We start from the raw sequence: 15459 nt of genomic DNA on the forward strand, positions 1-15459 counted from the left end.
TCCTATAAATAATGTGTGAAAATTGAGGTAAAAATAAATATCCAGTCTTAAATGTATTCAATTCAAATTATTCAATTTTTGAATACTTACTGGTAAACTTTCAAATTAAAGCCATCTGATATATTTTGCAGGGCATCAGTTAACTGGTAAATCTTCAGTTGAGATGTACCGGCAGGTGTTACTGAGTGGGTGTCGTTGTATAGAGCTGGACTGTTGGGATGGGAGGAATACCGACGAGGAACCAATTATAACACATGGCTATACAATGTGCACAGAAATTTATTTTAAGGTATGTCTTGACATCATGTGGAATAACTGAAGAAGAATAACTGATATATATTAATGCATACATTGTTGAAGGTTGTATGGTGACATATAGTTGCTAGCCTTCTAAGTCATTTGGTGTCTGGTTGATAGCTGTCTCATTGGAAATAATACCACATCCTTGTTGAGTGTGAGGTATACTGCATTCAGCTTGTGTGTCTGTTCAAACTGATAACTCTCTTTACATGTTTCCCAAAATCTAAATTAAGAAACAGTTTCATTTTTTTTCTATGATACTAAAAGTAATTTTCATGTCTGCTGTGCAGCTTCTTTCTGTTTGCTTGTTTAACTGTGCTGAATGTACATTATTTTTTGTAAAGCTTGGCTTGTATGCAAGTGAATGATTTTATATTTGGTGTAAAGGTGATAATGTTGAGTTGTACTTTTTAATTGGTTTTCTGAGCTCTCGGTCATAAAACTTTACTCAGTACTTGGAGTGCAAAATTTGTGCTTGAAACACCAAATCCAATATTTTGAATGGTTGATATCTGAATCTAAGTATGATAATTTTGCTCAAAATTTTTATGACTGCACTGCCTGATCCGATCTGCAGCAACTTTCATGTTGCAATAAGTTCGAAAAATTTAAAATTTATAATTTTTTTGTCGATTTTAAAGTTATGCAGGTTGATAAGGAAGAGTTCTGTCATGTAAGCTATTTTCAGATTGGCCATGCAACTGTTTTTGGTCCTTTGGAATTTTTCTTTAAAGTTTGGCTTAAATAAAAGAATGTCATTTGATATTTGGTAGAGAGCTTAATAATTTATTATTGTACTCGGTAATGATTTCCAAATTTGCCCTGCAGTCATTCCTTATTTTCAGATATTTTGATAGTTGTTTACCATATCATAACATTACATGCAACTTCATATGAATAAAAGGAGTTTTGGGGTTTACGTTAAGGAGACAGCAAACCAAAGACACAAATAACCAAATGACATATAGAGGCAACACACAGTCTTCAATATGTCAAGCTCTATATCGTCCAGAATCAATTGAAAAAAGTTATGAATAATTTAAACAAAATTGATCAGAGATCTGCCATCAATATCAAATTCTTCAAATACCCCCCCCTCCAAAAAAAAAAAAACAAAAAAAAAAAAAAAACCATAACGATATAAGATAGCCTCTGACAAGGTTCTTGATGAGGACAGGCACATGAATATGTTACATGGTTGAACTTGCTTTTCTAGATCTCAACCCTCACCCTTTATAATCTCAATCTGTAAGCTAACAAAATATTAATAAGTTTATATACAACAAAAATCTTTAAAGCTTATGATATATTAGATAATAAAAACACAAATCCAAAATCTGTAAATAAAAAAGATTAAAACATGTAATTCAGTTTCAAAGAATACTTTCAGTCACTGAAAGCAAGCTGAAACTACAAAACCTGCTGTTATAAAATCATGCAGTCCTACACTTTAATAATTGAACTTGTGATATGAAAAATACATAGAAAATTTTAAAATCTTCATTGGAACAATATATTCTGATTTGAAGAAGAAAAGGTATAGACTTATGTGCATAAGATTTTAATACAAAAAGAAAATAATAAAAGTTTCATAATTGTAATGACTTTTTATTTTGTAGGAAGTAATAGAAGCCATTGCCGAAAGTGCCTTTAAAATATCAGAATATCCAGTCGTATTGTCATTTGAAAATCATTGCTCGTAAGTCTGTACTGTAAATTCAGAAATTAATGTGTGCATTTATATATTATTGTGATTCACTGATAACTGATAAAAATGCGAGATCACATTGATGCAATTAAGTGCCAGTCTTTGTAAGAATCAGGCAATTTAGAAATATTTCAAAACATGGCCGAAAAAAACCCACCGACCTAACCACCCCATTTTGAAGGTACTCTCATCCTGAGTTAGAAATTGTAGGTCTATCGTTTCTGCGTGTCTGGTAATTCGAGAAATATCTAGATAAATTTTGGTTAGAATAATAGCAAATTACGGAGTTATCTCCCCTTAATTGTTTATTTCTAGTGCATTTCAACCAAATTATATCTTGTATTACCAGATTAGAGAAAGGAAACGAACATTATATTCATGTACCATTATACATTCTGAACTTAAATTCATTTAAAGTTGACTGGGTTTTTGTTTGTCATGTTTTCACCACTGCCTGATTCTTTGGCAGATTGGCAATTAAACCTTTGTAAAGAAAAAACACTACTGTAATTATGAGGTATTTTGGGTATTGTTGTGAAACACATACTGTCACATTTTTCACATTGATATAAGCATCTCAGTAATTTCTGAATTTAGAGCAGTGGTAGGGAGTGTTGATCATGTTTTCTGCATATTTATATTGTGAAATATCAGCTGAAAATCACTGTATGAATAATTTTATTTTAGAGTGAGCACAGAGAAAAAGCTGGACAAGCTTCAAATTGTTTTGAACAGCTGATATTTTTCAACATTTTTTTTGTATTCATGATAAAAACAGTATTTTTTCTTTATTCTTATTTAACATGCTAACCAAGTATTTTTAATAAAAAATGGCATCACCAGTAACTTATAATTTTACTGGTGCTGGAAAGACAAGAACTCTTTAAAAACTAGCATTGACTTAAAAAGCTGTCAAAAAGTATGTTCATGTATTATTAGTAAGCTTGAGGGGGGCATTCGTGTCCTCAGACACATTCATCTTTTATTTTTGTCGCGCCTTGACGGAATCAAAAAGCGAGACATAGGTATGGTGATTCAGCATTAGCGTCAACAATGTATTAGTTTCTGATAAGGTCAGTTTATGGGGAACCACTAGTGGTAGGTCAATGATATTTGGTATGCAGTTGTATTAGCATTGGCACATCTCATTTCAATGGAGATTATTTGGCCTTGTTCATTGACTTTGAAACTTTTGCTTATGGGTTGTTTGCATGTATTAGTTTGTGATTAGGTCATTTTATGGGGAACCACTGGTGGTAGGTCAATGATATTAGGTATGCAAGTGAATAAGCATTGGCACATCTTATTTCCATGGGGATTGTTTGGCCCCGCCCCCTCAGTCATGGTCTGTTGACTGTGAAACTTTTGGTTAGTTTACATGTATTAGTTTGTGATTAGGTCAGTTTATGGGGAACCAGTAGTGGTAGGTCAATGATATTTGGTATTCAGTTGCATTAGCATTGGCACATCTCATTTCAATGGAGATTATTTGGCCTTGTTCATTGACTTTGAAACTTTTGCTTATGGGTAGTTTGCATGTATTAGTTTGTGATTAGGTCATTTTATGGGGAACCACTGGTGGTAGGTCAATGATATTTGGTATGCAATTGAAAAAGCATTGGCACATCTTATTTCCATGGGGATTGTTTGGCCCCGCCCCCTCAGTCATGGTCTGTTGACTGTGAAACTTTTGGTTAGTTTACATGTATTAGTTTGTGATTAGGTCAGTTTATGGGGAACCAGTAGTGGTAGGTCAATGATATTTGGTATTCAGTTGTATTAGCATTGGTGCATCTCATTTCCATGGAGATTTATGGTCCATTGACTTTAAAACTTTTGCTTAGTTGACATGTATTAGTTTGTGATTAGGTCAGTTTATTGGGAACCACTGGTGGTAAGGCAATGATATTTGATATGCAGTTGTATTAGCATTGGCACATCTCATTTCCTTGGAGATTGTTTGGCCCTGCCCCCTCAGCCATGGTCCATTGACTTTAAAACTTTTGCTTAGTTGACATGTATTAGTTTGTGATTAGGTCAGTTTATTGGGAACCACTGGTGGTAAGGCAATGATATTTGGTATGCAGTTGTATTAGCATTGGTGCATCTCATTTCCATAGAGATTGTTTAGCCTTGTACCTTCAAATCATGGTTCATTGACTTTGAAACATTTGCTTAACTTTCATGTTAAAGTATTGTTATATTTATTTCAACATTTGCATTTTACTTTCAAAATAACAAAAATGCGAGACATATCTCTGTGTTAACAGTTTATTGATATTAAATACAATTTTCAAGTGGACACTTTTTGAACTGACAGAAAAAGTTCCTATCTAAATATCTGCAGTATTAAAAGCTATTTATTTTTCGTATATTTCAGACCAAAACAACAAGCAAGAATGGCTACACATTGTAGGAACATTTTTGGAGACCTGTTGTTAACAGAACCTCTTGACTCATATCCAGTAAGTTATAGGTAGAATATATGTCTCTGGCTTACTTAGCATATAGCATCCTATTCTGTGGTTATATAAATAGATATAAGAAGATGTGGTATGAGTGCCAATGAGACAACTCTCCATCCAAGTCAAAATTTATAAAAGTAAACCATTATAGGTCAAAGTACGGTCTTCAACACGGAGCCTTGGCTCACACCGAACAGTAAGCTATAAAGGGCCCCAAAAATTACTAGTGTTAAACCATTCAAACGGGAAAACCAACGGTCTAATCTATATAAAAAACGAGAAACACTTATGAACCTTATCAACAAACGACAACTACTGAACATCAGATTCCTGACTTAGGAAATACTTTAAAGTTACATGTACAGTGTTGTGTGATTTTATTTGGGTGTTGGTTTAAATAAGGATTTCCTTGATCTCCTATATTGGAGGTGAAGATTTATTACAGATACAGATATAGTGGCCTCGGTTTACAGTATAATGATAGAATTATCTGTTGGCTGATATTACTTATATTTTAATTGACTGTTGACTCATATTACTTATATTGTTATTAATTATCATTATACCTTACATTATCATGATTATATAGTAATGATTTGATTGGCTAATACGGAATCACGTATCATAGTTTAACTTTAATGTTTTTCAAAAAATTGGCAGGAGCAGTGAATAACCCTGACAAATTGAAGCCTCCATTGAACAACCCTATTATTCCCCGGTGAATAACCTTTTCAGCCCCTTGGTTTTTCAACGAGTTATCTCCCATGAAAAAATGACGTCATTGACGCCTGTAAACAAAATGGCAATTGCCAGGGAAAGAAGCCCATCAAGTAACAAGGAAACAAGATCTAATAAGACTTGGAAAATCAACTAGCTCCAAGGATATCTCTCGTAAACAGTCCTTTTCAGGGCCATCAATATTTTACAGAAAGAGTCTACCTTTGTTGTACATACCTGAAATTCTTAGACACAAAATAATTTTCTAACATAAATGTTTTGACAATCTTTTTTTTCTCCCGTAAGCAATATTTTACACTGAATTGTTTGTTTGGTATAATAAAACAGTTATGGCCCATTGATTCGTTGAATATCCAAAATTGTCAACCCGAGTAAGGGTTATTCTCCTCGGGCTAAAGCCCTCTTGGAATAACCCTTACTCAGGTTGACAATTTTGGATATTCACCTCCTCAGCGGGCCATAATCGATATTGACTCATATTACTTGTATTTTTATAGACTTTTGACTAGTACAAATGTATTACTTATATTTTTACTGACTGATGACGATTATTTTTTATATCTTTATTGACTTTAACTAATATTGCATATATTTTTTTCAGATTGAGTTAGGAGAAGGATTACCCCCACCTTGCAGTCTAATGAGAAAAATTATTGTGAAAAACAAGAAGAAACATTTTCATCATAATAAAGGTAAATTTATAATATGCATCAATATGTATAATAGCAGACATTTTCTTATTTATTCATCAGCTTGTCATGTTATCATGTTCATGTCCGGTTTAAATTGAAATTGATAATTAAGATATTCTGTAACTCATGTTTTCCTGCTACAAAACTGAAATTGTCTTACAGTATATCATATTAAGGATGTTCGCTCCTCTGTTTCAAAATAACAAGCTTTTTAAATGACTGTTATAAATTGATAGTCTATAAGTAGCCGAACTTCAAAAGCAGAAAAAAATGAAAGGTCTGTGTCCTTGTTTTTGAGATATTATCAATTGAAAATTTGGCAGGAAATGATTCTCTCTAGATTTGTTATAAATTAAATATTGGCACCTTTATTCTTTTAAAAACTACGAAAAATAATAAGGATTTTATAAGATTTTCAAAAACAGCTTTTGAAACTACATGTAAAAAAATTACCAGATGGACAAAACTAGAGGATTCTGAATATCTGACAAAAAGTCAAAAACAAGAGTAGCAAACATCCTTAAAACAATTTCCAGCTGTTTGTTGACCTAGCACATTAAAAATGTTTGTCTTGTACAATGCAGGGTTAACTTATGTTCATATCATATTGACATGTTTTCGTCCTGAATATGTATTTAGTTCTGCAGTGGTCCCAATTCCATAGGCTTACTATTAATACGAAAATTACCGTAATATTTTACTTATTTACAAAGTCACAGCTATGGGTAGGAACTATTTTGTTTAGAATATGTTCTTCTTTTTTTCAGACCGGGCCTATAATATTAATTCTATACATTGCGTGGACAATTGCCCAGGTGATGTCATTGATTAAAAAAAAACCGTACCAATCTGATTAAAATACAGGTCCTGTGTCCAAGCTTTGCTTACAAGGATCTGAAAACCCTCCATCCTACTTTCTGATTTAAAGACCTTTCAGGATCCTGATGTCAAACAAAACCTTACTCTTGTTGTTCAAAGTGACTTTTAAATGTATTGCTAAGCAATATGACTTTTACTATATGCATATGACTGTCTCTATTTGTTCACCTTGTTCACGCTGGATCAGTTTCTGCTTTGGTTTTCAATCACCATGTTACGTTATCTATAGTGGTAGTGGCCGTTGGTCTTTTAAATACAAAACTGGCAGAAAAGTTTTAACAAACCAAGCACAATTAAAAAAAAGACTTGCTCATCAGTGTTTATATCAAATAAAACAGCTATAGCATATAAACTGGAATGAAATATATTTCAGGAATGTTGTGGTGTAAAACCCAAAATATTCAGGAGCTTATTGGTGTAAAACCAAATTTGTCTTAGGGGTGAATTAGAATTGATGATGCAAATTAATAAATATTTCACTCAATTGCAGAAAAAATGATAAAACTCCAATTTGTAAATTCTTATCTGGAGCTCGGACTGGTCAATAACAGTTCAAGAACTCCTTCCTTTTTAATTGTCAAGCAAAGTTTTAAGTTTCAATTTTTGTTTAATAAATGTTGTTATAATTTTTACTTTAGAAATACTTGTCCTTGAGTTATTATATACACCTTCTTAGACATATGTGAAAATTGTCATTTTGTGACAGAAATGAGATTATCCATTTTAACACACGAAAGATAGAGCTCATTTTAAAATATATCAAAATTTCATTGACTGACTAACATATTGTCAACTACTAACTTTTTATACGACCACAAAAAAAAGGGCCAAGTGAGCTTTTCTCATCACTTGGCGTCCGTCGTCCGTCGTCGTCCGGCGTCGTCCGGCGTCGTTCGTCGTCGGTGTTAACTTTTTACATTTTGAACTTCTTCTAGAGAACCACTGAATGGAATGAAACCAAACATGGCATGAATGTTCCTTATGAGGTGCTGACCAAGTGTTGTTACTTTGTAGCCGATCCATCATCCAAGATGGCCGCCAGCGGGGGACTTAGTTTAACATAGGACCCTATGGGAAATGCATACAAATGACTTCTTTTAGAGAACCACTGAATGGAATGTAACAAAACATAGCATGAATGTTCCTTACAAGGTGCTGACCAAGTGTTGTTACTTTGTAGCTGTTCCATCATCCAAAATGGCCACCAGTGAGGGACTTAGTTTAACATAGGACCCTATGGGAAATGCATACAAATGACTTCTTTTAGAGAACCACTGAATGGAATGAAACAAAACATAGCATGAATGTTCATTAGGAGGTGCTGACCAAGTGTTGTTACTTTGTAGCTGATCCATCATCCAAGATGGCCGCCAGCGGAGGACTTAGTTTAACATAGGACCCTATGGGAAATGCATACAAATGACTTCTTTTAGAGAACCACTGAATGGAATGAAACAAAACATAGCATGAATGTTCCTTACAAGGTGCTGACCAAGTGTTGTTACTTTGTAGCTGTTCCATCATCCAAAATGGCCGCCAGTGAGGGACTTAGTTTAACATAGGACCCTATGGGAAATGCATACAAATGACTTCTTTTAGAGAACCACTGAATGGAATGAAACAAAACATAGCATGAATGTTCATTAGGAGGTGCTGACCAAGTGTTGTTACTTTGTAGCCGATCCATCATCCAAGATGGCCGCCAGCAGGGGACTTAGTTTAACATAGGACCCTATGGGAAATGCATACAAATGACTTCTTTTAGAGAACCACTGAATGGAATGTAACAAAACATAGCATGAATGTTCCTTACAAGGTGCTGACCAAGTGTTGTTATTTTGTAGCTGTTCCATCATCCAAAATGGCCGCCAGTGAGGGACTTAGTTTAACATAGGACCCTATGGGAAATACATACAAATGTCTTCTTTTATAGAACCACTGAACGGAATGAAACCAAACATGGTATGAATGTTCCTTATGAGGTGCTGACCGAGTGTTGTTACTTTGAAGCCGATCCATAATCCAAGATGGCTGCCAGCGGGGGACTTAGTTTAACAAAGGACCCTATGGGAAATACATACAAATGTCTTCTTTTAGAGAACCACTGAATGGAATAAAACCAAACATGGTATGAATGTTCCTTATGAGGTGCTGACTGAGTGTTGTTACTTTGAAGCCGATCCATAATCCAAGATGGCCGCCAGCGGGGGACTTAGTTTAACATAGGACCCTATGGGAAATACATACAAATGTCTTCTTTTAGAGAACCACTGAATGGAATGAAAACAAACATTGCATGAATGTTTCTTATGAGGTGCTGACCGAGTGTTGTTACTTTGAAGCCGATCCATAATCCAAGATGGCCGCCAGCGGGGGACTTAGTTTAACATACCACCCTATGGGAAATACATACAGATGTCTTCTTTTAGAGAACCACTGAATGGAATGAAACCAAACATGGCATGAATGTTCCTTATGAGGTGCTGACCAAGTGTTGTTACTTTGAAGCTGATCCATCATCCAAGATGGCAGCCAGCGGGGGACTTAGTTTAACATAGGACCCTATAGGAAACACATTCAAATGTCTTCTTTTAGAGAACCACTGAATGCAATGAAACCAAACATGGCATGAATGTTCCTTATGAGGTGCTGACCAAGTGTTGTTACTTTGAAGCTGATCCATCATCCAAGATGGCAGCCAGCGGGGGACTTAGTTTAACATAGGACCCTATGGGAAATACATACAAATGTCTTCTTTTAGAGAACCACTGAATGCAATGAAACCAAACATGGCATGAATGTTCCTTATGAGGTGCTGACCAAGTGTTGTTACTATGAAGCCGATCCATAATCTAAGATGGCCGCCAGCGGAGGACTTAGTTTAACAAAGGACCCTATGAGAAATACGTACAAATGTTTTCTTTTAGAGAACCATTGAATGGAATGAAACCAAACATGGCATGCATGTTCCTTTTGAGGTGCTGACCAAGTGTTGTTACTTTGAAGCTGATCCTTCATCCATGATGGCTGCCAGATGGGGACAATGTTTAACAAAGGACCCTATGGATGATACATACAAATGTCTTCTTTTAGAGAACCACATACTGAATGGATTGAAACCAAACATGGCATGAATGTTCCTTATGAGGTGCTGACTAAGTTTTGTTACTTTGAAGCTGATCCTTCATCCATGATGGCCGCCAATAGGGGGACTTCCTTTAACATAAGACCCTATGGGAAATACATACAAATGCTTCTTCTAGAGGTGCACTGAATGGAATGAAACCAAAACATGGCATAAATGTTTCTTATGAGGTGCTGATTAAGTGTTGCTACTTTGTTGCCGATTTACTGTTCAAGATGGCCACCAGGATTTTTTATTAAATTACAGGACCAATATTAAACCAAATTTGGCCTCACTCATTATTAGGGTATCTGTTATGATTTTAATCTATTTTTACATGATTTCCAAAACCAAAGTAGAATCAGGTGAGCGACACAGGCTCTTGAGAGCCTCTAGTTTTCTTTTTTTTCTTTACAATTTTCCATTTTAAATTGGTTATTTCTGATTTATATATAAAAGCAAATGATAATGAAATGGTTTGAATAGGTAAATTAAAAAAATTTAAGTTCTTAGACCACATTCATTCTGTGTCAGAAACCTATGCTGTGTCAAATATTTAATCACAATTCAAATTCAGTGCTGTATCAAGCTTGAATGTTGTGTCCATACTTGCCCCAACTGTTCTGGGTTCGACCTCTGCGGTCGTATAAGGCTGCGCCCATCGGAGCATTTGATTGTTTTTGTTAACACTTTCCAACATTTAATTTGTTAGTTCTTAGCCTGGAAGTGTAACTGTTTTAAACATGTCTTCTTTGAATCCTTATTCATTTTATGGTCGTACCATTTACCATTTCTTGAAAAATCATTTTATTTGATTTTATTTTGTGGAAGAAAAGGTAAAGAAAGTCATAAGTACTGATTTTGTGATCTGAAGTACACATTGAATATAAAGCAATGTTATTTATTCAGAAGAACAAAATTGTATGTCCCTGTTGTTTTTTTTTTGTTTTTTTTCGTTACTGTTTGTTTGAAGGCATTTATTTATGGATTATCGATTATTCATAAAAAGAAGAAGGCTTTCTTGGCATCAGAATGAGTCGTGGTGGAAAAAATTCCTCATCTTTCACAGACCGTTTGATAATCTGTTTATCACTATTCTCTGTGATGTTGGGTTAATGACATCATTACATTCTCAATTTTCTCAATTGAGAAAAACCCATCTTAGTCAAGGAGTTTGAGATTGAAAATTGTCGTGATTTTTGGTGTTTTAACGCCACTTTTATGCACCGCTTTTGGGCTATTTCGTGGCGTCCAGTTTTTATTGGTGGAGGAAGCCGGAGTGCCCGGAGAAAACCACCGACCTTCGATAGGAAAACTGACAATCCTAGTCAATTAAGATTGGAGTCGAGTGCACATATAAAAACATATATTTCATGGTCCTCTCACTAGTGGTTTTCTTGTACATGTACCATACAAAATTCTCAGAATGTAGTAACTAAATCTAGTTGTATTTTACTATTTCTGATAATATTTTAGCACAACGTGAACGTGTGACCAAACAGAACAGTACAACTAAATATGAAGGGGGAGAAGAAAAAGAACGACGACGGAACTCAAGTCTGAGTCCAGAAAATAGTGTAGAAAGTCCAGACCAAGATAATAATGAATTTATTGGACCTATTGAGGAGGAGTCTGATACAGACCATAGTGAATATGATTCTGATGAAGAAGGAGAAAAAACTGAAGGAAAAACTGAAACATATCGGGTAGAAAAGGTGAGTTGACTGAGAAGACTGAGCTGTTCTGTTTTATTTATCTGTATATTTTAACAGCTTCCTTTTATAATTAGACAGTTCAAATAAGTTATGAAGGGTAAGAAATTTATTTGTCAACAAGTTTTAAGTGTTCATCAAGACAATTGTTGTGATATTTGCAATTATTATGCACACATGACAAATCTTCGACAGCTACAGGTATCTGTACAAGAACATATCCAAATTAATATTTGCTGAGTTTGTTTTTATGTGTCGTTAAATATAAACAGAGATATAAAGGGGGTTCTCGTATACATCTGTTTATCTGTCTGTCCATCAAGCAGGCAATTGGTCTCTCACACTCTTGGCCTCAAGCACCATTTTACCAAATTGTTTGAAATGTCTTGAATCATTAAAGGAAAAGGAAACCAAATAATGATGTTATACAGAATAACATAAAAATGAAGTAAAATAAAAGTAATAAAATATTTCTCCCTGTTAAAAGAATACCAGAAAGCCATTCATTGGCAGCTGCCATATTTCTCATTCTTGTGGCATCACTACTTCTATTGCCCTTGCATCAGTACAGTATTATCACAACTCATATATTCAACAAGTTAAAAAAAAAACAACATTTACTGAGTTTTGATGGACAGAAAATAAGATAAATATGGGTTAAGTAATAAATTTTAACCAGAAGATTAGTCCGAGGAAATTAATTTATATTTCTGTAGCACAGTCATATGCTAATCAAATCCTAACTTTTTAATTTTTTGTGAATATATATTTAAATTTTAACTTTTTTTTTTACTGTAGGGTACAGCAGGTAGAGAAGCTGAAGCAGGATTAGAAATGTCAGAACTTGTTAATTACATACAGCCTGTTCATTTCCACTCATTTGATACGTCAGAAAGTGAGTAGACATTATAAATATTTAAAAAAAAATCTCATATCAATATCGAATGTACTATGAAAGTACATTTATGAATGGACAACAGTAGGTTTAGGATAAATTTGCTTTTACTTGTAGTTTCATATTTTGTAGAGTTATAAATCATTGAAAAATTGGAATATATGGCTGTTAGAGACATGAGGCATATGTCAATAAGACAGCAACCCAATGGCACAAATAACCAAAAGACATCTAGAGGTCAACATAAAGTCTTCGACAAAAGACGTGTATATACAACATGTATAGATCTAAATCGTCCTGAGTCTAAAATTAAAAGTTGTGAATTAATTCAACCAAAATGTTAAAAGATCCGCCATCAACATCAAATTATTAAAAAAAAAACATTAATATATGACGAGTCAACCACTGACAAGATTCCTGGCTTGGGACAGGCACATTTACGTGTCTGTCTTTGACTGGATTTTTGAGATCTCAACCCTCCTCCTTTTTAGCTCACCTGGCCCAAAGGGCCAAGTGAGCTTTTCTCATCACTTGGCTTCCGTCGTCGTCGTCTGTTGTCCGTTAACTTTTACAAAAATCTTCTCCTCTGAAACTACTGGGCCAAATTTAACCAAACTTGGCCACAATCATCATTGGGGTATCTAGTTTAAAAAATGTGTCCGGTGACCCGGCCAACCAACCAAGATTGCCACCATGGCTAAAAAAAGAAAATAGGGGTAAAATGTAGATTTTGGCTTATATCTCTGAAACCAAAGCATTTAGGGTAAATCTGACATAGATTAAACTGATTATCAGGTCAAGATCTATCTGCCCTGAAATTTTCAGACAAATCTGACAATCCGTTTTTGGGTTGCTGCCCCTGCATTGGTAATTTTAAGGAAATTTTGCAGTTTTTGGTTATTATCTTGAATATTATTATAGATAGAGATAAACTGTAAACAGCGATAATGTTCAGCAAAGTAAGATCTACAAATAAGTCGTCATGACCAAAATTGTCAGTCGACCCCTTTAGGAGTTATTGCCCTTTATAGTCAATTTTTAACAATTTTTCGTAATTTTTTGTAATCTTTTACAAAAATCTTCTCTGAAACTACTGAGACAAATTTAACCATACTTGGCCATAATCATTATTAGGGTATCTAGTTTAAAAAATTTGTCCGATGACCCCAACTTCCAACCATCATGGCCGACATGGTTAAAAATAGAACATAGGGGTAAAATGCAGTTTTTGGTTTATATCTCTGAAACTAAAGCATTTAGAGCAAATCTGACAGGTGGCAAAAATGTTCATCAGAATTAGATTTATCTGCCCTGAAATTTTCAAACGAATCTGACAACCTGTTGTTGGATTGCTGCCCCTGAGTTAGTAATTTTACAGAAATTTTGCAGTTTTTAGCTCACCTGGCCCACAGGGCCAAGTGAGCTTTTCTCATCACTTGGCGTCCGTCGTCCGTCGTCGTTAGCTTTTTACAAAAATCTTCTCCTCTGAAACCACTGGGCCAAATTTAATCAAACTTGGCCACAATCATCATTAGGGTATCTAGTTTAAAAAATGTGTCCGATGACCCCGCCAACCAACCAAGATGGCCGCCATGGCTAAAAATAGAACATAAGGGTAAAATGTAGATTTTGGCTTATATCTCTGAAACCAAAGCATTTAGAGTAAATATGACATGGGTAAAACTGATTATTAGGTCAAGATCTATCTGCCCTGAAATTTTCAGACAAATCTGACAACCTGTTGTTGGGTTGCTGCCCCTGAATTGGTAATTTTAAGGAAATTTTGCAGTTTTTGGTTATTATCTTGAATATTATTATAGATAGAGATGAACTGTAAACAGCAATAATGTTCAGCAAAGTAAGATCTACAAATAAGTTGTCATGACCAAAATTGTCAGTCGACCCCTTTAGGAGTTATTGCCCTTAATAGTCAATTTTTAACAATTTTTTGTAAATTTATGTAATCTTTTACAAAAATCTTCTTCTCTGAAACTACTGAGACAAATTTAACCATACCTTGCCATAATCATTATGAGGGTATCTAGTTTAAAAAATTTGTCCGATGACCCCGCCTTCCAACCATCATGGCCGACTTGGTTAAAAATAGAACATAGGGGTAAAATGCAGTTTTTGGTTTATATCTCTGAAACTAAAGCATTTAGAGCAAATCTGACAGGTGGCAAAAATGTTCATCAGATTTTGATTTATCTGCCCTGAAATTTTCAGACGAATCCGACAAACTGTTGTTGGGTTGCTGCCCCTGAGTTAGTAATTTTACAAAAATTTTGTAGTTTTTTGTTATTATCTTAGATATCATTATAATATCTAATATCTAATACTATTAATTATGATTTTAACCTTATTTTACATGATTTCCAAAGCATCAGTAAATACAGGTGAGCGACACAGGCTCTTGAGAGCCTCTAGTTTGTTATTATCTTAGATATCATTATAATATCTAATATCTAATACTATTAATTATGATTTTAACCTTATTTTACATGATTTCCAAAGCATCAGTAAATACAGGTGAGGGACACAGGCTCTTGAGAGCCTCTAGTTTTCTCTATCAGTGGGCTAAAAATGGTAAATAAATAAGCATACTACTACATTGTACATGTATAAAAATCAGTTCTTGGAAAGTGCTTCACACTATTATAAAAATCTTAAAGGTAACATGTCGTTTATATATTGAATATTTTCCTTCTTGTTTACTGTGTTTTTAGATGTTTTGTTCTGTTTATATGTGTGTTATTTCAAAACTATTTTTCCAGAGAAACAAAAGAGTTATGAGATATCATCATTTGTGGAAACTCAAGCCACCAGTTTACTGAAAGAAAACCCTGTAGAGTTTGTCAAGTATCCTTTTTACAGAACAAAGCTGTTGTTACAATGCATTTGAATCCATAGAAATATTTTTTTGCATTACAGAAAGAATACACAAGA

At 34.3% G+C, this 15459-nt stretch overlaps 1 protein-coding gene across 4 annotated transcripts in view; it reads left to right on the forward strand.

Annotated features, from left to right (window-relative positions):
• LOC127738726 (1-phosphatidylinositol 4,5-bisphosphate phosphodiesterase beta-1-like) overlaps positions 1–15459 on the forward strand; it is a 94914-nt gene that overhangs the window by 53688 nt on the left and 25767 nt on the right. For all 4 annotated transcript variants that reach the window (XM_052250063.1, XM_052250066.1, XM_052250065.1 and 1 more), the window contains 7 exons: positions 132–289; positions 1920–1999; positions 4389–4473; positions 5813–5903; positions 11383–11621; positions 12417–12513; positions 15288–15372. In XM_052250063.1, the coding sequence (XP_052106023.1) occupies positions 132–289; positions 1920–1999; positions 4389–4473; positions 5813–5903; positions 11383–11621; positions 12417–12513; positions 15288–15372 (835 nt within the window). The remainder of the gene's footprint in view (positions 1–131; positions 290–1919; positions 2000–4388; positions 4474–5812; positions 5904–11382; positions 11622–12416; positions 12514–15287; positions 15373–15459) is intronic.

This window comes from Mytilus californianus, unplaced genomic scaffold (assembly GCF_021869535.1).
Source record: "Mytilus californianus isolate M0D057914Y unplaced genomic scaffold, xbMytCali1.0.p SCAF_4, whole genome shotgun sequence".
Taxonomy (NCBI): domain Eukaryota; kingdom Metazoa; phylum Mollusca; class Bivalvia; order Mytilida; family Mytilidae; genus Mytilus; species Mytilus californianus.